The 23117-nt window shown below is 47.1% G+C and overlaps 1 protein-coding gene across 1 annotated transcript; it reads left to right on the top strand.

Annotated features, from left to right (window-relative positions):
- Window positions 1-3462: 3462 nt before the first annotated feature.
- Window positions 3463-22860, top strand: LOC104378802 (interferon-induced very large GTPase 1). The gene is given in 5 exon segments (XM_086631456.1): window positions 3463-3508; window positions 12371-12563; window positions 14514-15593; window positions 15596-19891; window positions 19894-22860. Coding segments are annotated over 3 exon segments (7287 nt in total). The 5' UTR covers window positions 3463-3508; window positions 12371-12563; window positions 14514-14515; the 3' UTR covers window positions 21807-22860.
- Window positions 22861-23117: the final 257 nt, after the last annotated feature.

Below are 23117 nucleotides of genomic sequence, written 5' to 3'. Positions count from 1 at the left end.
CTTAGAGCAGTCATGAAGTTGAGACCTTTGATGGGTAGGCTGTGTGCTGTGGTCAGGATGGAGATCTGTGGTTGAGAGCTGCGAGAGGAGACTGGACTTGGGAGATCAGTGTTACCTTCTTTGTGGAGAACACCGTCTGCTCGTTCTGCATACGGATCCTACCTACTCTTGTGCTCTGAGTGTGATGCCTCTTTTCTATTTTGAAAGCCTGGGAGCGAAAGCAAGGAAGTGAAGAAGCTGGCCGAGATGAAGCACCAATCAGAAGCGTGTGAGACGTAACGCAGGGAAGAAACATCGCACTGAAGGAAAAGCATACCAGGCACGGCTTTTTCATGCTTTAGAGAAATAGCACATTGAGTAGAAGTCGAGCTTTACTGAACTCTAAGGTAAAAGCATGAACATAACCGTTTGTGAGCAAATTCAAGCCTTGCATTCGATCTTGCAAGGTGCTTCTGTGCATGAGCCTATGGTTTCAAAAAGCTACAAAAGGCCTCGCAAATGCAGGCTGCCTGCAGTCCTCCTGAGAGGGAAGGAAGTCTTTTCTTCCTCTGTTCAGGTAAACTTTGGGCCCTTCAAACGATGTGTCGCACTGGAGGGTTGGCTGTTCTCGGGAATTCCTGGCCTTGAGGCAGGAGTCCCAGCAGGGCTGCTTAGGTCACTGGCCACGCCGAGCAGGACGCAGTTCCAGGGGCTCCTGGGAGAAGAGCGGAGCTGGTCACCATATATCTGGATTTTAATACATTTTAATACTCTGTCAGCAGGTGAGAAGTGCAGTCTCGATGGTCCCCCACGTTATGGATTTCCACAGAAGTGAGTAGCTTCGGAGCTCTCTCTTTGGCTTCCTTTTGTTTTGCTGCCTACAAGTTCGTTCTTTCCGTCACCTGGTACTGCGTTACGCACGTTGCCTCGAGCGGGAGCTTTGTGCATGGAAAGGGGTCGAGGAGGAGTCTGTGCCAGTTCTCACACATGTCTTTTAAATTACGCAGATAATTTCTGAAGGTCCAAGGGAAGTGTCAGACGGCGTGCGGCTTCCAGCTGCTGGTGAGTCTAACTGGGAATGAGTGGCCAACGCACCGTGTTGTGACTGGCCCAGAGGCCCCGTGCATCCTGGGCGTAGACTACCTCAGGAGGGGGTATTTCAGGGACCCAAAAGGGTATAGGTGGGCTTTCGGAGGAGGAAATTGGACAGTTGTCTGTCTTGCCTGGTCTCTCAGAGATCCCTTCTGTTGTGGGATTGCTGAGTGTGATGGTTTGATGTGGGGGAGGGGGTTCTGGTGGCAGGAGGGGGGATTTGCTCCCTGTGCCACCAGATCGGTCTCCCATCCCCCTCGGGGTTGAGCCAATCGGCGCCTCTGCGAATTGCCCTATTTAAGTTGGGACAAAGGGACGGGAAAAGGTGCTTTTGCCCAGGAGCAAGGAGAGGGGAGGAGGGCTCTGCCCTCGCTCCCTGGCCCCCAGCGGGGCGGCTGCCCACGCCGGGCCGGTGCCACCCGCTCAAGATGGTGGCAACGGAGCCACTTGGGGAACTCGGGGAGCACCCCGTTCCCGGGGTACCCACTGGGCCAAGTTCTCCCAGACAGGACTAAGACCTGAGAGAAAGAGCCACACAGACACCAGGTCAGTGAAGACGGAACGGGACGAGGTGTGCCGGAGGTGAGTTTCCCTTGCAACCGGTGGCGAGACGGCAGGCAGCCCCCCTGCAGCCACGACAGACTTGGTGGAGCTGAGACCCACGCGCAGCCCGTGGAGAAGCCCACGTTGGGGAAAAGATGCCTGGGCTTGAGGACGGTCATGAAGCATGGGCACGACAAGGTAGAGACATTTTAGACGGGTTTAGAGTCCGTGGGACGACCCACGCCGGAGTGAGTGGCAACAACTCCCGAAGAATCTGAGACTGTGGTAAAGCCTGCACTGGAGCTATCTGATGGGGAAGGATTGCGTCCTGTGGGTAGGACTCACGCTGGGGAAGTTTGTGGATTTTCCTTGTGAGTAGGGGATCCACTGGAGCAAGAGAAAATGGTGTAAGGACTCCTCCTCCTTTAAGAAAGGAGTGGCAGTAACAACATGGATGAACTGATCTGCACTCCCTCATTCCCTGTCCCCCTGTGCCACTGGGGGGAGGTAGAGCTGGGAACAAAAGGAAAGGGGAGTGGGGAGGTGTTGTTTTTAAGATCTGGCCTTGTTTTCTCTCTATCCTCTCAAGTAACCGGTTTTGTTTCCCTTTGTCTTTTTTAAGCAACTGTTAATAAATTGTTTTGTTTTAAGAAATCCGAGTCTGTTTTGCCTGAGACCATGGTTGGTGGGTGCTCCCTCTCTGTTCTTGTCTCGACCCTCAGTCCTTTTATTAGCGGTCGCGTGGAGTTTAGTTGCCGGATCGGCCTAAACCACGACACTGAGGGTTGAAGAGCTACAGGTGCCAATTGATACTACGATGGTGCACCGGCAGCGATACAGCACCAACTGAGACTCTCTGGTCCCCATCCATGAACTGATCTGTCAACTGGATGGGTGCACTGTGCACCCTTGTGCTGAGCCTAGGACATGATTTGGGCGGCTGGTGCGGGTGCGCGGGGGCTGCTGCTGCCATCTGAGCTGCCTGGCTCAGCTCCAGCGCAGGCAGCAGAGGCCAAGTTCCACTTTCCCACTCTGGAATGGGAAATGGCGTCATTTCCAGGAAGACCCAAGTCATCCTCTAATGCTGAGTGCTTAATGCACTCAACACTAAGCTGAGTGCTATGGCTGACACACCTGAGGGATGGGACGTCACCCAGAAGGACCTGGAGAAGCTCAAGAAATGGGGCTGTGAGAACCTCATGAGGTTCAACAAGGCCAAGTGCAAGGTCCTGCACGTGGGTCGGGGCAATCCCAAGCACAAGTACAGACTGGGCGGAGAATGGATTGGGAGCAGCCCTGAGAAGAAGAACTTGGGGGTGCTGGTCGATGAGAAGCTCAACATGAGCCAACAACGTGCACTGGCAGCCCAGAAAGCCAACCGTGTCCTGGGCTGCATCCAAAGCAGCGTGGGCAGCAGGTCGAGGGAGGGGATTCTGTCCCTCTACTCTGCTTTCATGAGACCCCCCTGTAGTGCTGCGTTCAGCTCTGGGGTCACCAACAGTGGAAGGACATGGAACTGTTGGAGCAGGTCCAGACGAGGCCATGAAGATGATGTGAGGGCTGGAGCACCTCTGCTATGGAAACAGGCTGAGAGAGTTGGAGCTGTTCAGCCTGGAGAAGAGACTCCAGGGAGACCTTCCAGCAGCCTTCCAGTACCTAAAGGGGCTGCAAGAAAGCTGAAGAGGGGCTTAGCTCCAGCACAGGCAGCAGATGCCAAGTTTCGCTTTCACGCTTTGTTGTAGGAAATGGCCTCATTTCCAGGAAGACCCACGTCATCCTTGTGGCCTCTGTAAACGGGAAAGACCAGCACACATAAGAGACGGAGGGTACATAAACGGAGAGGCCAGGCTGGGCTCACACCAGCCTGGGAGCTGCTGAGCACTGGAGTGAGACAGTAAGACCTTGCTGATGGGCTCTGGGCTGGGAGGGAGCAGATCAGCACAGAGCAGGGACCTCTTCTGTCTTCTGCTTTGAATTTCATGCGTTTTCCCATCATTTGAGAGATGCCAAGGAAGGAGAGGAGTTTAGGGCAGCAGGTGAACGGTCTCTGCTCTGAGCACGGGGTGGAGGGAGCAGCCTTTGCTCATCAGCCTGTTTGAAGAAGCTCAGGGGTCCTGCATGTGCTGCAAGGGTTGAAATGGAAGGGCAGGAAGGAGGCGAGGGGATCAGAGCGGGAACAGATGGGGGACGAGGAGAAATCTGGAGTGGGATTCAGAGGCAGACTGATATCTGCAGAGGTGGAAAGCCTGGCTTCAAGAGCTGTCAGCAGGGCTGGAAAGGCTGGGACTTGCTGTCTGCTCCAGGGACAGACCCCTTGCAGAGCCCCTTCCCTGCTGCCAAGCCGTGCCTGGGCTGGGAACACTTCCGCCAAGGAGGGTCAGGATGGGTGCGCTGGCCTGAAGCCCAGCCATGCTGGGGTCCGGTGTGGAGCTGTGCATGCTCCTGCATCCTGATGCCATTTACTTTCCTGCTCCGGGGACAGGGCTGTGTCAGGGACTGGGCTGGAACGTCTCAGAGCGGGACTGCAGTGTGAAGGGGGTGGAAGGCAGCCCTGGGGGTGCTCCCGCAGCCTCAGAAGCTGAAATGGATGATTTGGGGAACATGGTTGATAATTACCTTTTCTGTGGCACGCTCTGTCAGCATTAACGGGGGTGCAGAAGCGACGGGTGCCGGGGCGCAGCCGTCGGGCCGGCGGCGCAGGCAGCTCGGGTGGCGGTGCCTGCCTCCCGCGCCGCTCCTTAGGGAGCGTGGCAGCACGGGGGTGATGAGCGGCACTCGTGGGACACCCTGTGCTGTCCCCGAGCCTGGGGGTCTTGTCCAAAATCCTGGGGTTCATTCACCTGCTGTGCAATACGTCTATCAGCACACGGAGTGGAGGTATTGCCTTTTTTTACATATAGACATACATGTTAGCAAAACTGTTAGCAGTCGGGAAGAAAATTCATCTACACAAGGTAGATAAACAGGCACGCCTTTATTCCAGCACTGGGGACACAGGGGATAGCTCTGTCCAAGCGTGTCTGCCTCAGCATTAAAATCCATAGGTTTTTATACACTCATTTTCTTGAGTCATCGTTACATAAGTTCTTTTACATAAAATTGCATATTATTCTCACTCTTAAATTTGACCTTTAAAGTGATTGGTTTCACTTGTTATATACTTTTATCAATATTCTTATTCTATAACAATCACTGATTACTTTTACTTAACTCTACTGATTGGAATCCTTGATATTTAAATCAAGATGGGAAGGGGTAAGGGAGTTTCCAAGCAGCATACTGGTGTCTGTGATGGTTTCCTTAGTTTCTTAAAACAAAACATAGAAAAATGCAGTAGCTGGGTGATGAGGTATCCATGGTCCCTTGGTTTAAAACAATACGTAGAAAGATCTAGTAGTTTCCTAGTGAGGTCTCTATAGTTACTTATTAAACTTAACAATCCTAACTTATACCTTATGCTTTTCAGTTTGCTACCTAATTTTTCTACTTGATTTAATCTTGGTTATTTTGTCAAAGTTTTGTAACATTTCCCTGCTTTGAAAGTTTTGAAAATCATTTCAATACTTTAATCCTAATGCTAAAAGTTGAATATTCTTTATAGTACCTTATTAGTGCTTTATTCACTATGTGCTGGTGGGAGCCAAAAAGATTATTATCAAGACAATTGCAGTACTAATTAGTGATTTTATCCAAGAACTCAAATTTCATTCTAATCCATTAAAATTTTTATCTATCCAGCTTTCTTGCATGTTCTGCTGAAGTTCTTGAGTGTTTTCTTCCACCTTCTCTAGTAAGTCTAAGTCATGTTCTACATCTTGAGTTGCATTCGGAATGTGTACACAACAATGGCCAATTCTATCTTTCAGGTATCCCCAGGCACCACGCTCTTTGAGTAAGAGCATGTCTAAAGCCATTCTATTTTGTAAAGTCATTCTTGAAGTGGCTTGTAATTGTATATTTAAATCCTTAAATCCCTTTCTGGTCACATTCGCCAGCTTCTCTACCTGACCTGTTAGTCAATATATTCATTCTCTGTTCTTATATATTGCTGAAAGAGTTAATAAGGATTGCAGCTCTCAACTAATTTTTATCCCTGATGAAGGTTCATTTCGTTTTTCAATTATTTCTGATCTTTTTGTTTGTTCCAATTTCAAATTTTCTAAAGTTCCTCTGAAAGGAGCTTTTTCCCAGATTGGCCATAATGTTGGCATGCCTAAAGTTATTTGCTTTACTTTGCCATCTAGAGGTAAATGCGTTGTCCAGGTCCCATCACTCATTGCCCAACCAAGTGTCCTGGACTCTGAATTGGAGATTTTTTATAACTAAATATTGTTCCTCTTTTAGGAGGACATGTTTCAGTCAAGACGAGGCTATTCTTAAGACCTCGACAAAGACATCCATATTTTAAAACAGCAGCTAGAGGGGGAATATCCTGGATTATTCTGTCAACAGTGCTGCAATTATATATCTATTCCCATTTCCACCATGACACTGGTTTTTCCTTCTCTCATGTGGAGCTTCCTTTATCTTGTACCAATGGTCAAGTTGCAAAAATTGACCTGTCCCAAGTAAAACACCAAGTAGCCTTTGCCATGTAATGAAATTGTGATAAAATGGTCATTGATCAGACAGAGTCCTAACTTGTCACCATATTCGATGTTTGATTAGTTTCATTGCATTTCCATTCCATGATCATTTGGCTTACATTTTTCTTTATTGGTTGATCAAAAGAACACCACCCTACATTCCAAAACCTTCCTATCTTGGTAAAAACATGATTTAGTAGTTTTTCACAATCAGCTTGATTTCCTGGAGATTTCTAGTGTTTTCTAACAGTTTCCACTTTTTCTTGCCATTTAATAACTGTTTTTTGTTCACATTGTGTAGTTTCACTTTCATGTTCTAATTTAGTCAAATTCATGGTTAGAATTCCCCATGGAATTGATTCACCTACTGCTCTCGGTATGGGTAAACAAGCCGTGATTTTTGACACGTTTTGCAATTTGGCAAATTCCTTGATCAATCCTAACATTATATTTTCTTCTTGAGTTTCTCTTGGGTGGTATATTAATTGTTCTGCTTCTATTTCTCTTTTATTTCTTATCATTTTTTCCTTTGTGACTTGTGTAGGGACCTGGGGTTTTATTGTAGAGATTTTATAATCCGATTCTCCATATCCTGACCAACAACAATATTGACTTTCATTTTTCACGGTAATGTTAATCACCTTTAGTATGCTCCTTCCATTTTGTTCGTGCACTTCATCTCTATTTTTATAGTCAGGGTGCACTATTGCTTTATTTACTGCATCTAACATTAAATATAATTCATTCTTTTTATCTTTTTCCCAATTCACCTGCAATTTGTCAAGATTGAAGTCTGGAATTTGAGTAAAATTACATCTGTTTTAATTGATTTTCATATTTCACTGATACGTGTTGTTGTTCAATTTTTACCTCGAACCAGGCTCCCACTAACATTCCTAACATCCCTATTCACAATTCTCCACGACGGTGGGGTTTTCTTTACCCTTGTGTCATGTATCCAAGCATCCGATTCAGCAACCTCGATGGCGGTGAAGGTAGTCAGCGATACTTGAAAAGGTCCCTTCCAACGTTCCTGAAGAGGTTCAGAAGTCCACATGTTTATATAGACATAATCTCCTGGTTGGAAGTCGTGCACTGCATTCTCCAAAGACAGAGGTTTGTTCTGTACAACCGCACCCTGAAGCGCAGTTAGAATCTTTCCTAAAGAAAGCAGATAGTTCTATACATCTTGTTTTCTTTGCAAATGCGTATTCAAATTTGGCTCAGGAGACTCCTAAGGCTTTCCATAAAATAACTCATATGGACTGACTAATGTTCTGCTTTTTGGTTGATCTCAAATTCGTAAAAGGGCTAGTGGGAGTGCCTGAGGTCATCTCAAATTAGTTTCCTGACATATTTTACTAATTTGTTTTTTCAATGTTTGATTCATTCTTTTTACCTTCCTGCTGGATTGTGGTCTCCCAGGTGTGTGTAAATCCCAAGTAATTCCCAAAATCTTATTAACACCCTGTACTACCTCTGCAATGAAATGTCAACCTTTATCCGAGGAAATTCCAATGGGTATCCCGAATCTCAGGATAATTTATTGCAGTAGCCATTTAATGACTTCCTTTTCTTGATTGGTTCGACAGTGTAAAGCTTTCGGCCGTCCTGTAAAAGTGTCACCCCCTACTAGAATGTATCAATACCCATGTTGCTGGGGTAATTCTGAAAAATCTGCTTGCCAGTAATCTCCTGGTTCCATTCCTGATTTTAATATTCCCATTTAGAATCATAGAATCATAGAATAGTTAGGGTTGGAAGGGACCTCAAAGATCATCTAGTTCCAACTAGATGATCCAATTTGAACTTTTCTTTTTATAACTGGATTGTTTTTCAAACATATCTCGCATTTTGCAGTTGTCATTTTAGCTGTTTCTAGCATCATTTTCACCGAGACTATGTGTCTCCTTAGGAGAGCTGCTAATGCTTCTGCTCCCCAACGACATTCCTTATGTTTTGTTTGTATTATTTCCTTCATTAAAAGTGGTGGGATTACTACTTGACCTGTTCTTGTCACCCACCATCCTGCCAAATTCTTCTTTGCATTTAGTAACTTTCCTAGTTTTTCATCTTCCTCTGAGTATTTAGGTTTATCTCTCGGTAGTGTAACCATTTTAGTAGGAATTAATGCCATTTGTAAAGCATGCATTTTTGCAATTTCCCTTGCAGTTCTATCTGCCAAATTATTTCCTGTGATTGTTTTGGTATCTCCTGACTGGTGTGCTTTTCAGTGCCTGATCGCTATCTTAGTCGGTTTCTGGACTGCTTGTATTAATTGTAAAATTTCATCTTTATATTTGATGTTTGTTCCTTGAGATGCTAGTAATCCTCTTTCTTTCCACAGGATTCCATGGATATGTACCACACCAAAGGTGTATTTCGAATCAGTCCAAATATTCACTTTCTTTTTCTTGCTTAGTTCTAATGCTCTGGTCAAGGCTATCAGCTCTGCCTTTTAGGCTGAAGTTGTGCAAGGTAAATCAGACTGTAACTCATTATCCAGAGTTGGCACCACCTAGCCATTCCCAAGAAGACTCTCAGTTCATGAACATTTCTTGGCTCAGAGATACTACATATTGTTTCTTTACAGTCTGTTCCCAGCTGTCGTCCTTTGGAGATTTCAAAGCCCGAATAATTGCAGTCTGATTCGCTATCTGAGCTTTATCTGTAGACACTTTATACCTATTTAATCCAAGAAAATTTAAAAGGTCTATTGTTACCTTTATACAGGTTGGTCTTTCTTTGGTAGCAATTAGGATGTTGTCTACATATTGCAGAAGCAGATGTCCAGGTTTAGGGTCTGTGTCATTTTGTTTCCATTGTTCAAGTTCCTTTGCCAGTTGGTTTCCGAAAATTGTTGGACTATTCTTGAATCCTTGTGGTAGTCTTGTCCATGTTAACTGCATTTTTCATCCAGCCTGTGGATTTTCCCACTCAAACGCAAACAGTTTCCGACTTTCCTTCTCCAAGGGTATACAAAAGAAAGCATCTTTTAAATCAAGCACTCTAAACCACTGGTGGTTTTCTCTCAATGCTGTTAAAAGTGTATATGGATTTGCAACTACAGGATGTATGTCTTTAACTATTTGATTTATGGCCCTTAAGTCCTGAATCAATCTATATTCTCCTGAGGGTTTCCTTACTGGTAAAATTGGAGTATTATATTCTGATTCACATTCTTCAAAAACCCCATATTCCAAAAATGTATTAATTAATTTCTGAACTCCTTGTCTGATCTCAGGCTTAATTGGATATTGTTTGATTCTTACTAGCTCTGCCTGTTCTTTCAATTCTATTTTTACAGACTGTGCTGTCTTTGATTTACCAGGTATGTCTGTGTTCCAAACTATAGGTACGACAGCCTCACCTATTTCTTGTGGTATTTGTCCCTTGATTTTCTCTTGTATCATCAATATTTCTCGTTTTGAGTTCTGGAATTTTCAAAAGCATTTCTCCTTATTCGAAAACTATTTGTGCATTTAATTTGGATAACACATCTCGTCCCAACAAAGGTATTGGACATTGTGGCACGTACAAACACTCATGTGTCATCACTTTATTTCCGAATTTTAAATCTAGGTGTTGGTATGGGCCAATGGGCGAGAAGTTGGGAGGGGACAGAGCTGGGACAGGCGGCCCCAGCAGACCGCACCGCTCGACGTTGTGCTCAGCAATCAAAGCCAGGGGGAAGGAGAGGAAGGAGTTGGTGGCTGCAGCATTTGCCTTCCTATGGTGAGGCTCTGCTTCCCAGGGAGCAGCTGGACATCTATTCGCTGATGGGAAGCAATGAATAAATAACCTAATCACAGAATGTTAGAGATTGGAAGGGACCTCAAAGGATCATCTAGTCCAATCCCCCTGCCGGAGCAGGACCACCTACATCAGATCACACAAGAACGTGTCCAGGCGGGTTTTGAACATCTCCAGAGAAGGAGACTCCACAACCTCTCTGGGCAGCTTGTTCCAGTGTTCTGTTACCCTCACTGTGAAGAAGTTCTTCCTCATGTTTAAGTGGAACCTCCTATGTTCTGGCTTATATCCATTTCCTCTTGTCCTATCATTGGATGCCACTGAGAAGAGCCTGGCTCCATCGTCATGAAAGTCACCCCTTACGTATTTCATAGATTCATAGATTTCTAGGTTGGAAAAGACCTTAGAGATCATCGAGTCCAACCATCCCTAATCCCCATTAAACCATATCCTCAAGTAGCTCATCCACCCTATTCTTAAACACATCCAGGGATGGGGACTCAACCACTTCCCTGGGCAGCCTATTCCAGTGGCTGACAACCCTTACAGAGAAGAAATAAAAACATTTATAAACATTCATGATGTCTCCCCTCAGTCTCCTCTTCTACAAGCTAAAGAGACCCAGCTCCATCAGCCTTTCCTTGTAAGGGAGATGCTCCACTCCCTTAATCATCTTTGTGGCCCTGCGCTGGACTCTCTCAAGCAGTTCCTTGTCCTTCTTGAACTGAGGCGCCCAGAACTGGCCATAATATTCCAGATGCGGCCTCACCAGGGCAGAGTAGAGGGAGAGTAGAACCTCCCTCGACCTACTAACCACACCCCTTCTAATACACCCCAGGATGCCATTGGCCTTCTTGGCCACAAGGGCACATTGCTGGCGCATGGTCATCCTGCTGTCCACCAGGACCCCCAGGTCCCTTTCTCCTGTGCTGTTCCCCAACAGTTCAGTCCCCAACTTCTACTGGTACATGGGGTTGTTCTTACCCAAATGCAAGACTCTACGCTTGTCCTTGTTTTCAAGGACATTTGAAATTTTTCATTAAATTTCTCCCAGCCCAACTCTCTCTGAATGGCAGCACAGCCTTCAGGTGTGTCAGCCACTGCTCCCAGTTTAGTGTCATCAGCAAACTTGCTGACTGTGCACTCTATTCCCTCATCCAAGTCATTGATGAATATGTTGAACAATACTGGCCCCAGTACCGACCCTTGAGGGACTCCACTGGATACAGGCCTCCAACTGGACTCTGTCCCATTGACCACTCCTCTCTGGCTTCTATCCTTCAGCCAGTTCGCAATCCACCTCACTACCCGATCATCCAGACCACACTTCCTCAGTTTAGCTGTGAGGATGCCGTGGGAGACTGTGTCAAATGCTTTACTGAAATCAAGATACACCACATCCACTGCTTTACCATCATCCACCCACTGGGTGATGTCCTCATAAAAGGCTATCAAAAAAGACTAACCTACTTTCCTTTGCGGGCACATGCAGCTTTCCTTCGCTTGTTGAACTCCCCTTACCTTAGAATAACAGAATCACAGAATGGTTTGGGTTGGAAGGGACCTTCTAGATCTTCTAAAAAGCTTTTGCTTTCCACTTCTCTCCCTGTCTCACTGGCAGGAACACCTGAGGTTTTGGTGGGCTGGTGGGGGCCAAACCCTGCAGAGATGGATGACCTGGCCAGTGGTGGGACAGGGCACATGCTGCCACATTGTCAGTGGTGGTCCTCTGGGCTCTGTCGTGTCCAGACTTTCTCTTGAGGCTGGCTTGAGCTTGACTGGGGAGCACAGATGTCAACTGGACAGCTGTGTATCTGGAGCTGGGACTTTTCCGCAGGTTTCTAGGCTTTGCTTTCAGAGACCAGCATACTCTCTGGCCTTCAACCTGCTGACCATCCTTCCATGTCTTCTCCCCTCGAGAAAGCGAGCATGAGCCCTGCACCCTCCCTTGCTGGTGGCTGCATGGGTGGCAGTAAGGCCGATATTGGAGAGCGCAGCAGGTAGTTGAGTGCAGGGGGAGGACCCCTGCACTGGGGGATCCTTTTTAAAGTACAGTCAGATTGAGCTTGGACTTCATGACCAGGCTTGGTCTTCCTCCCCGTGACGCTGCTATGGTGTGCAGACATTCAGCCCAGGCCTGAGTCACTCCTGGGCACCTTTCGCTGTGTGCAGAGGTGGCTCTGAAAGCGGAGGTCTGTACTTCTCAAACGGTCCCTGGGCTCATGTACACAATGGGTACGTGGGTTTAGGTCCTAGGTGAAATTCTAGTCTGGTTGTCACCCCAAAAAGGCCCTGATGAGTCTTTGCTGGCTGGGCAATCATCACTGGTAGAGAAGGGGTGGCCTGCACTGCTTGCCAGAATGAATTCTCTGCATTGATGGATTGCCATCTCCTGACTGTCTGATCTTTTCCTTTAGGATTTTGGGCCTTTCCTTCCCGACGTTTCTCCTCCTGAACTGTTGAGGTGGTTCCCATCTTCTTCTTAACAGCCCAGCCCTGTCTACCAGGCCTGCCGTGTGACGGTGTCCTGTCTCAGCTGAGCTGGGGACCTTGGCTGCCTGTGTTCTCTGGAAAGTCAAGCATGTGATCCAAAGGAGCATCTGCTGTGAGGTGAGATGAATCAGACCCCACATCCATTGAGCCTATTGCCTAAATCTTCACTGATTTTAAAGGAAAAGCTGACACTAAAGGCTCTGAAAGGGTCCAAGAGCCTGGTCACAAGCCCCTCGGATCATATGTCTGTTGGTAAGAGACTTGTGTTGTTGGTGGGAGGAGAGTAGAATGCACAGGAAGGTTTTGTGCACTGAGCAAGTCTCTTCAGTATCCAACTGAACTGAGACCGTGGCAACTATCAGGTTTGTATGACAGTGTTAAAAAAACAGGTGTATAGACACGTGGACAGCGAGAGCGTCAGCTCCCTTAATGTATGCAGTGGACCTTTGTAATGACTGGGGATAATAAGTGGAGGGGGAAATGATAAACAAAACCACACAGGGACACAAAATGGGTAGACAGGGGGTTCTGGAGACATGGCCAAAGACCTGAATTCTCCATTCATAGAATCATAGAATCACATAATGGTTTGGGTTGGAAGAGACCTTCAAGATCATCCAGTTCCAACCTCCCTGCCATGGGCAGGGACACCTTCCACTACATCAGGTTGCTCAAAGCCCCATCCAACCTGGCCTTGAACAATTCCAGGGATGGGGCAGCCACAGCTTCTCTGGGCAACCCATGCCAGTGCCTCACTACCCTCAGAGGGAAGAATTTCTGCCTTATATCTTACCTAAATCTCCCCTTTTTCAGTTTAAAGCCCTGTGTCCTGTTACTACATGCCCTTGTCCAAAGCCCCTCTCCAGCTTTCTTGTAGCCCCTTTAGGTACTGGAAGGCTGCTAGAAGTCTCCCCAGAGCTTTCCATTCACCTGGCTGAACAGCCCCAACTCTCTCAGCCTGTCTCCATAGCAGAGATGCTCCAGCCCTCAGATCATCTTTGTGGCTTCCTCTGGACCTGCTCCAACAGCTCCATGTCCTTCTTGTGTTGGTGACCCCAGAGCTGAATGCAGCACTGCAGGGGGGTCTCACGAGAGCAGAGCAGAAGAATCCCAGGACACGGTTGGCTTTCTGGTCTGCCAGCACACGTTGCCGGCTCATGTTGAGCTTCTCATCCACCAGCACTCCCAAGTCCTTTTCCTTAGGGCTGCTCTCAATCCATTCTCCACCCAGCCTGTACTTGTGCTTGGGACTGCCCCGACCCATGTGCAGGACTTTGCACTTGGCCTTGTTGAACTTCTTGAGGTTTGCACAGGCCCAGCTCTGGATGACATCCAGCCCACCCAGGTCCCTCTGGATGGCATCCCTTCCTTCCAACATGTCCTCCACACCACACGGCTTGGTGTTGTCAGCAAACTTGCTGAGGGTGCACTTCATCCCACTGTCCATGTCCTGGGGGAAACGGGGATGAGTGAGGGGCTCTGCAATGGCAGCTGGAGTGAGATCACAGGTCACAGCCCGTGTACCTGGCACTTGGTATTCAGGGTGAGCATGGGGTACCCATGAGATGAATGTGTGTGTGCCTCTGCTGATGAGTGGCAAGCTGGGCCAGCCAGCGAGGAGGAGACTCGTGGGGCTGGTAAGAGCGTATGGGATGGAGGCAGGGTGTTTGATGGATAGAGGGGCTGTGCTGGTGCTCGAGGGATCCAGGAATGTGCACGGCTGTCTGTATTTATGTATTTATGAGTCCTGTTGGATGCACGTGGGCGCTGTTGAAGGCAGCACTTTGTCCATGGCAGGTTGCCTCGCTGAGTCAGAATATGCGTGTGTGTGTGTGTTGTCTCCGGGATACACACTCAGCTTCAGAGTTGAACCTGCAAATGGGAAAGCAGCAGGCACATCCATTGTCCTGGGACGGAGACCCTCGGGTCTTGGGGCATCCTAGGCTGGGCTCCAGCAGCCAGGTAGGAGGAATCCCCAGGGCTGGAGCTGCTGGAGAGCCCTCTTATAAGAGGCTGGGGCATCTTACAACATACTTTAAAGAAAAAGTCTGTTTTCTTCTTCCACAGCCATGAGTTCACAGGGAGACATACTAGAGGATGATGAGAAGGCACATCTTGCTCAAAAACTACTGGCAGAAGCATGTGAGAAAGAAGGACTGGATAATCAATATTGGCTCCCCAAACTGTCGAAGATACTGGGAGTCAAGTCCAGAGAAGCCCTGAGACATCTGCAATATGAAGACTACCTTAAGCTGGAGTGCGAAGTACAGTACCCCTGGGAAACCAAAGCGCTCCGAAAACTCCTGGAACTAACAGACGACAAAGCAACTTTGGAGGAGTGCTTGGAGATGACAAAGCAGAGACAAGAAGCAGCCAAGCTAGCCCTGACAGAGCTGAAAGAAATGCACAGCAGCCACAGCCACAGTAAGGATGCTATAAGACGGAACGAGGAGGCTCTGTGGCAAGCCATGGAGATTCCCAGAGAGTCCTGGGCAACACTAGAGAAGTCGTTGGCGGATGTGCTGGAGAGCATGCAGAAGCAGCTGGAGCAGCAGGAGTCATCAGAGGGCAGAGGTGAGAACGTCTGCGACGCAGAGGTCCTGAGGCGGGCCTCGGGGGGACTGGCCCTGCAGGGCATCTACAGAACCAACAGCCTTGCGGATGTGCTGTCAAAGCGAGACCAGCTCCTCAGGGTTCCCAACGGATTCAGGCTTGCCGGTCCAGAGCAAGGGTCGCTGCTTGAGAGGAAGGAGTTCTCCTCCTCTGCAGCAGAAGCCACTTTCACCAAGGCCATGGAGCAGCTGGGGTTCAGCATCAGCGTTTCTGCCAAAGCCGGGTTCTAGGGGTTTAATGTTGAAGCTGGTGTAGATGATAGCAGCTCCTCGGAGTCAGAGGATACCTGCCACTCTCGCTCTGAGCAAAGCTACATTTGCACCACCAAGTACCAGTACATCCCTCTGGCCTCCTGCTACTTCCAAAAGCATCAGCTTCACCTCTCGGATTCGGCCCTGCGGGAGCTGCAAAACATCGAGCATCTTTTGAGCATCACTCAGGAAGCAGACAGGCTCGATATGCTGAAGAGCAGGTGTGCAAGCTTCTTCAGCAGGTTTGGGTCCCACGTAAACCAGGGTCCCGTCCACTTTGGGGGATATTCTGGTGGAAGGCATCTATGGAAGGATTCAAAGCTGAGCAGCAGGAAGAGATGAAGCGACTAACATCTGAAGCATTGAACCGTTATGTCGGGGCCAGCTACAGCGGCTTCGGTGTCAGTGTGGGAGTGGACATGGACATTTCAAAATCCAGCTCACAGGCTTCTTGTCAGGCAAGAGATGGAAGGAGTGCTCACACAGCGGTTCAGCTCTGCATGACTAAGACGGGGGGCCCGTCAGAGACGGATTCTCTTCCTCAGTGGAAGCTGGGGCTTGTAACTAATAAAACAACCTGGTGTGTTATCGACCGAGGCTTTCAGCTGATCCCAGTGTGGGACATTATCCTGTTCAATCATAGCAGTGATTTTAAGTCCATCCATCAAATGAGCAGCAGCCTCAGGGCTGCGTACGAAGCACTGACAAATTGCAGTGTCGGCACCATGTTTGGAGAGGAACTGCTCAGTGCGGTGGAAGAGGCCAGGGCTATCGTGGAAGGTGTGAAGGCCTGGGAGGTGACGGTGGATGAAAGGAAACTGCTTACCCTGATGGATTTCAAACAGAATTTGAAAGAAAAAACCAAAAACCATAGTGTCTGGATCAACGTATGCCTGTCAGACAGAGCACTGCAAGAGTTCCTTGTGAATACCGTTCTGTTTTGCAAGAAGTCATCTCCAGAAAACACCATCTATATCAAGGCTCTGTTGAGGTGCCTCCTGGATCCTCATGTCTATTCTGTCAAGGACTTCCCCAGGTCTTCCTTCATTATGCAATGGATCTTCCAAACTGAGCACATGCTTCCCGAAACTCCCAATGTTTCTGAGCTTGAAGATCTCACCCAGACACTGCTGCAAATGAAGGACTACATCCAGGAAGTCACCTACGCACCAGGAACTTCTGCATCTGCCATTCATGAAGCAAAGATAAAAGCCACCTTGACTGCGAGCCAAGCTGTTTATTTCTTACTCCAGTTTCTCCAGGAAAGGGCACAGAAAGACCTAGAACTCTTGGTGCTCTTAATTACGACCAGCACGGGATACCAGGTGGAAAGGAGCACTTTTCAGTACCTCCTTGGATATCCAGAAATTAGCTTCATGATAAATGAATTGCAAACCGGACATAAGGAGTATCTGAGCCTGAAGGACCAAGATGTTTACAGAGCCCAGGCCTTCCTGCTGCTGATGGGTCTAACCGTAACACCTGAACATAAAGCCGTGTCCTTTCAGCAGAAGAATGAGCGTTTAGTTTTCATGAAAGATCAAATGAAAAACTTATTGTCCTCAGAGATAACAACTCTCCTCGAAAAGCACAGTGCATTCAAAGACTGGGAGATGCTGGAAAGCGACTTGCGGTCCTTTGTCAATGGGTGCTTGGATGATACATATGACGATCTGAAGAAACACAATATAATCAAAGACATGGAAGACACTTTTCAAAGAACAGAGCCTTCCAGTCAGTCCAAACCCAAATCAGACGGCAGCGAACCCAAAGAAAATCGAGCCATTGCAAACCAAGAGTTCCTCCACTTACTTAAGCACCTTGGACTAGAAAGTCACTATCCAAGAAAAATGGGGACAGAAGATTTCCATGTCATATGCAAGACATCTTTGTATGACAGCCAGCCCAGCACGGACAATGAACTGCCGTTTTACTTCTTGCAAAAGCTGTTAACCGTGGATTATCGGGTGAGGTACCTGACTCGCAAGGATGAGACCAACCCAGGACTCACACCTGTGCCAAAAACCACAGAGCAAAAGCAGGAACCCTCGGACTCCTTTGATGACTTTTTTACTGATTTGGAGGAAGAAGCCCCTGAATCTGCAACGGGGGAGAGTTGTATGGACCTCCAGATGGCAATCTTTCATTGCGCCGATGATTTCATGAGACAGTACATTTCAACAAAGCTTGCTTTCTGCCAGTTTGCACTACCTCTCCTGGTACCAAACCCGTGCACTTCACAGATAGAGTTCCCCCTCTGGTCCCTCAGCCAAATCAAAAAGAGCTGGAAAGGGGCTGAGAAGTCGGGAAAGCAGGTCAGAATCAGTAGTTACAAAAACAAACTCATTTATCAGGTAGAGACACCCATCGTGTCCTTCATACGGATCGGCACTTCTCCCTCCTCTTCCAAGTCTCAGATCCTGAATGCTCTGCTCAGCAAACAAAAGCATGACACTTTCTTCCACCGACATTGCAAAGGCAGCACCAAAGATTGTTTGCTGATGAAAGGTGTTGTGGAGATCTCCTGGTACTGTCCCCGGGGCAGTGACGATGACAGCTTTGACTGCTGCATTGCTTTCTGCAACCTGCACGGAGATGCAAGGGATCACGAAAAACAGCTACAGTTTTTACAGGAGATATCTGCTGTGAACGTGGCTCTCGTGTCCCAGTCTGATCAGAGTGACAAGAAAGGGATGAAAATTTTACGGGACCTGTGGCAGTCACAAAGGCCTCTGGTTTGTCTTTTCACTGAGAAAGAGAATGTTGCTGCTGGCCGATCTCGCCAAAACATAAAAATAGGTATCAAGAACAGAAATGAAGCAGAACTAATGAATGAGCTGAAAAAAACAATCAGGCATCTCCTGGAAGGGTCTGACACACTTTTCAGCCTTGATGGCTGCCTAGACAAAGCTCGCAAGCACGGATTCTTAGTCGATGAAGATTCAGACGCATGTGTGACTGCCAAAGAAGAGGCAAAGGCACTGGTGAAGCTTCTGAAGAAAGAGAAGTTGTGTGAGATCAAATCCCAGCTACTGCCTCTCCAAGGAAAACTGTGGTACACGTGGTGCCAAAAAGACAAAGAACTCACTCGCCTGCAGGAAAAGAGGAACAAGAGCATAGAGCATCATCGGAGCCAAATTGAATCAGAGAAGTCAGCAATAAGAAGAAAGCAACTAGACAAAGCGTTCCCCCTCAACAAACTGATGAAATCAGTCCTTGGCTTTCTCCAGTCACAGTCAACAGATACCAAGAAATACTTCCTGCAGTGGATGAAGGTCTTTATGGATGACCTGTCCTCTGATCGCCTTGACGAACTGAAGAGACAATATCACCAGTTATGGTCTAAAATTCTGGCAATGAAAAAAAGCAATGAAAAATACAATCTGAAATCTCAGTTGCTGAATAATTTAGATGCCCTCTCCAATGAAATCAATGATTCGTCCATTGGCCTTGAGCATATTTTGAGAGAAGTAGGGCAGATTTATGAAGCTCTGCAATCGACGAACTCAGAGGATGAATGTTTTGTCAAACTACCTGAAATTGCAGCTGGTCTGATGGTTTCAGGGTATCCCATCGAGCTGATGGATGGTGATGCTTCTTACATACCATTACGATGGGTTGGAGCAATCTTTGACAGATTAATTGAGAAGCTGGGGGACAAACGAGTATTTGTTCTTTCGGTGCTTGGCATCCAGAGCACGGGGAAGTCAACCCTGTTGAATGCCATGTTTGGTCTTCAGTTTAACGTCAGTGCAGGGAGATGCACCCAGGGAGCGTTTATGCAGCTAATTAAAGTGGATGAGAAGCTGCAACAGGATTTGGACTTTGATTACGTGCTAGTTGTTGACACAAAGGGTCTTCGTGCCATAGAGATGGTCAATAAACAGTCCCTTAACCACGACAACGAGCTGGCGACCTTTGTCATTGGCATCGGCAACATGACCCTGATCAATATCTTTGGAGAGAATCCTTCAGAAATGCAAGATGTACTTCAAATTGCTGTGCAGGCTTTTCTGAGGATGAAGCAAGTTAATCTTTCTCCAAGCTGCCTGTTTGTGCACCAAAACGTGGGAGAAATAACTGCCAAGGAACAGAACATGGAAGGACAAAGACGTCTGCAGGAAAAGCTGGATGAAATGACTGTGACAGCCGCCCAGCAGGAATTCTGTGATGTCTCCTGCTTCAGCGATGTCATACGCTTTGACGTAAACACCCATATACATTACTTTGCTCATCTGTGGGAAGGAAACCCCCCAATGGCACCGCCCAATCCCACCTACAGCCAGAACGTCCAGGAATTAAAGAACAAAATTCCCCAAGCTGCCAAGAAGGAGTCGCAGGGCAGAGTTTTGAAGCTCTCGAGTTTGAAAGTTCGTATTAGGGACCTCTGGAACGCTTTGCTGAATGAAAACTTCATTTTCAGCTTCAAGAATTCCGTGGAGATTGCTGTGTACAAGAAACTGGAAACTGCCTTTAGTCAGTGGACCTGGCAGTTGAGGAGTCACATCTTAGACTTGCAAATGAGACTGGACAACAAAATTCACAATGGGAGCTTGCAGAAGGTCACTACAGAACACCTTGAAAACTAGTGCAAGAGAAAAGTGATGCCATCACAAAGGACATGGAAGAGTATTTCAGTGAAGACAGAGACTGTGAGATACTGGTCCAGTGGAAAGGTAGCACAGAAATGAAACTGAAAGAACTAAAAGGGTCTCTTCTTCTTGAAACCAGAAAGAAGTGTGAGAATCTTATTGAACTAAAGAAGAACCACTGTAAACTGGAGGAAAGGAAATCAGACTATGAAAACGAGCTCCTGGAAAGGAGTAGGCAGTTGGCTCTGAGGCTAAAAGGCCAGAGACTAAGTGCAAGTGAACTGAGAAACAACTTTATGTCTCTCTGGGCAGCCTGGATTGCTGAAGTCTCCTCTGCTGCTCCCTCTCCGGAAGAGGTTGATATCGATGTGGAAATAGAAGATGTCCTTCTAGATCACTTTAAGGAACCTAACTTACTTACACAAATACTGACATTTCCCGAACATGGACAATTTTCTGTTGACTTGGAGAAACACATCGCTAAGAAAAAACGTTGGGGCATCTTTACTATGAGTTCTGATGATGTTGATGTGAGCAACATACACCGCATTACAGACAACATCATTGCACGTGTGATGGCAAACATTGACAAGAAGGAAAAGGAGAAAAGGGATTACAGTCGAAGTTTGATTCATGAAATACTAAATGAAGTACAGGAAGGTGTGAACTCTGTCCCTAGCAGTGCAAAATACAGTTTTAATAGCGATTACAGAATAGATCTATCACTGTATCTGTGCAGAAAGGCAGCAGAAAGGTTTAAAGCCATGCATGTAGCATTCCAGAAAGCAAATGATCCAGTCATCTACCTGGAGAGCAAGAAAGAAGATTTCTTTAAATGTTTCCAGATTTCCTGCCAAGGAGCCACTTCTATCACAACATTTGCTGTTTTCCTGTGTGACAAGATTGGCCCAGCTCTTTGCCAGGCGGTCTATGAGAGGACAGCTCTTGCCCTAGCTCGAGAAATGAAGGAGAAAATCCCAAATTTCAATGGCAATAGATCCTTTCTGGAAGTTTGCATACTGAGATACCTGGCACGCGAAGAAGATTTTGAGAAATTCAAGGAGTACCTTAATTGCCCAGGACAGTTTCTACAGAGTTACATTAAGACCCATGTCGAGAGGTACTGTTCAGGTAAGGACAGGAGGCTGGAGAATTGTCTAGATGAATCCCTTACTCACTACTATGAAAGCATCTTGTCAGCTGTTTCTGCATCAACCAAAGTCATCCAAGACAGAAAAGACAGAAATGACAAAATCTCTCTTTGGCTGGATGAATTTTGCAGTGCACTTGAAGAGGTGCTAAGCTTGCCCCGAAGGGACCTGAAGGGCATTGAGCATCAGGAGATACCAGACATGGAGTTCCTGAATAATGCCATGACAGAAGCACTGGCTCCCCTGAAAGCTGGTATCAAGGAAGATTTTGCTAGTGCTGATATGAGCTCATTTGAAAGGCAGCCTGACACAATCCTGGCTGAACAGTTTGCAGGATGCTTGGAGCAGTGTCCCTTTTGTGGGGCTGTTTGCACAAACACCATGCCGAATCATGATGGAAGACATCGGGTTGTCTTCCATCGTCCGGGAGTTTTTATGAGATGGCGGTGGTATAAAACAGACAATCTGGTCATTGGTATTTGTTCTAGTCTTGTTGCAAGTAACTGTAGATTCAGGATTGGTGAAGACACATGGATCCCTTACAAGACATACTGGAATGCAGGACCTCCTTATTCCACTTGGAACATCCTTCCTGATCCATCCATGCAAGCGTACTGGAAATGGTTTGTGTGTCATTTCAAGACAGAGCTAGAAAAAGAGTTCAATGGGAAATTCCATGGCAGAGGAGAAATCCCTGCTCCGTGGTACAAAATTACAAAGGAGGACGCACTTGCTGAACTGGAGAATGTTTAGGCCAAGCCGATACGAAGGAAGAACTGCAACTGCTTTGCATTTCAGAAGAAGATAGTACAAGTCTGTTTCACAAAATATTGTTGTAATGACTATGACCTCAAGCCACGTGAGGGAAACGGTATCCAGTTGCTCACAATGTTGGGTGAAATAAGGGGTGCTACTCCTGCCATTGCTCAGAAATTCCCTTGCTTCATGATAAAGTCAGAATCTTCCTTCCTTCTCGCCATAAACTTTTACCTCTGCTTTGTCTTACAGCAAAACAGAAGAGCATCGCTGCTGCCAGCAGCCATACGGCCAAGATTAAGACCAAGTGCAGATGAAGGGCAAAGGCAGCATTAGAAAGTACCAATTTTATCAGCTGCAATGAGAAAATGAGTGACACTGGCCAAAAATTAGTTTTCCTGCAGCAAGTACTTGTCACGCTTAAAGAAAAGGCTGTGGGATCTGAGAGTGGCTCGGCATTGGCTGCAAGCTGTGCTGTGCTGGTTTGCTTTTTGGGATTGTCATTCCCTTATCAATCCCTTGTCGATAAACGGAGCTAGTACTCAGATCAGTAGTTTTTCTGTCTCCGACGTCATGAAAGCAGTTCACACAACCACCTACGTGGATTCAGACAGTGATTTTGCTCCATGTTCATTAGGTAGACTTCGTACATTAAGGTGAGCTGCTCCAATGCATGTGCCTGGACCCGGTGAACCTTCTCCCAGCTCTTAGCCGTAATAGCGACTGCTCTTGCCATTTGTTCAGCTGTTGAGCAAAAGCCTTTGTATGACTGTCCTGGTTTTAGCTGGGACAGTTTGCTCTTCTTTTTAGCAGCTAGAAGAGCTCCGTGTTTTGGTTTTACTCAGAGGCTTGCTCTGAGAAGAATGTTGATAGCAAGTTGATGTTTGTAGTTGGCCAAGGACTTTTCAGTGTGCCGGAGTGCAGAAGCACGGCGGGATAAGGGGGGAGCATAGCCGGGACAAGGGGGCCACGATTCCCCTTGTGATTTGTGGTGGAACTTAAGATTGAGGGCCAAACTGGCCAATTAGTATTCCATATCATGCAGCGTCATGCCCAGTATAAAAGTGAGGGTCAGACGGACAGAAGGGCTTTTGCGCTTTGGCTCTTTCGCCGCTTCTGCTCTTTTGCGCTTGCTGCGCTTTCGCTCTATTGCTTTTTTTTCCCTCTCTCTTCCAGTACTCCCACTCTCGGAGTACTATCTCTCTCTCTCTCTCCCTGTCTCTATTTCGGGGCCTCGCATTCGTCTGGGATTGCAGCTTCGGGACGAGACGGGCTGTGGATAAGAGGGGGTGGTGAGCATCTACAGTG

The sequence above is a fragment of the Tauraco erythrolophus genome, chromosome 2 (genome assembly GCF_009769465.1).
Source record: "Tauraco erythrolophus isolate bTauEry1 chromosome 2, bTauEry1.pri, whole genome shotgun sequence".
Lineage (NCBI taxonomy): Eukaryota > Metazoa > Chordata > Aves > Musophagiformes > Musophagidae > Tauraco > Tauraco erythrolophus.
This window is presented reverse-complemented; position numbering and strand designations above follow the sequence as displayed.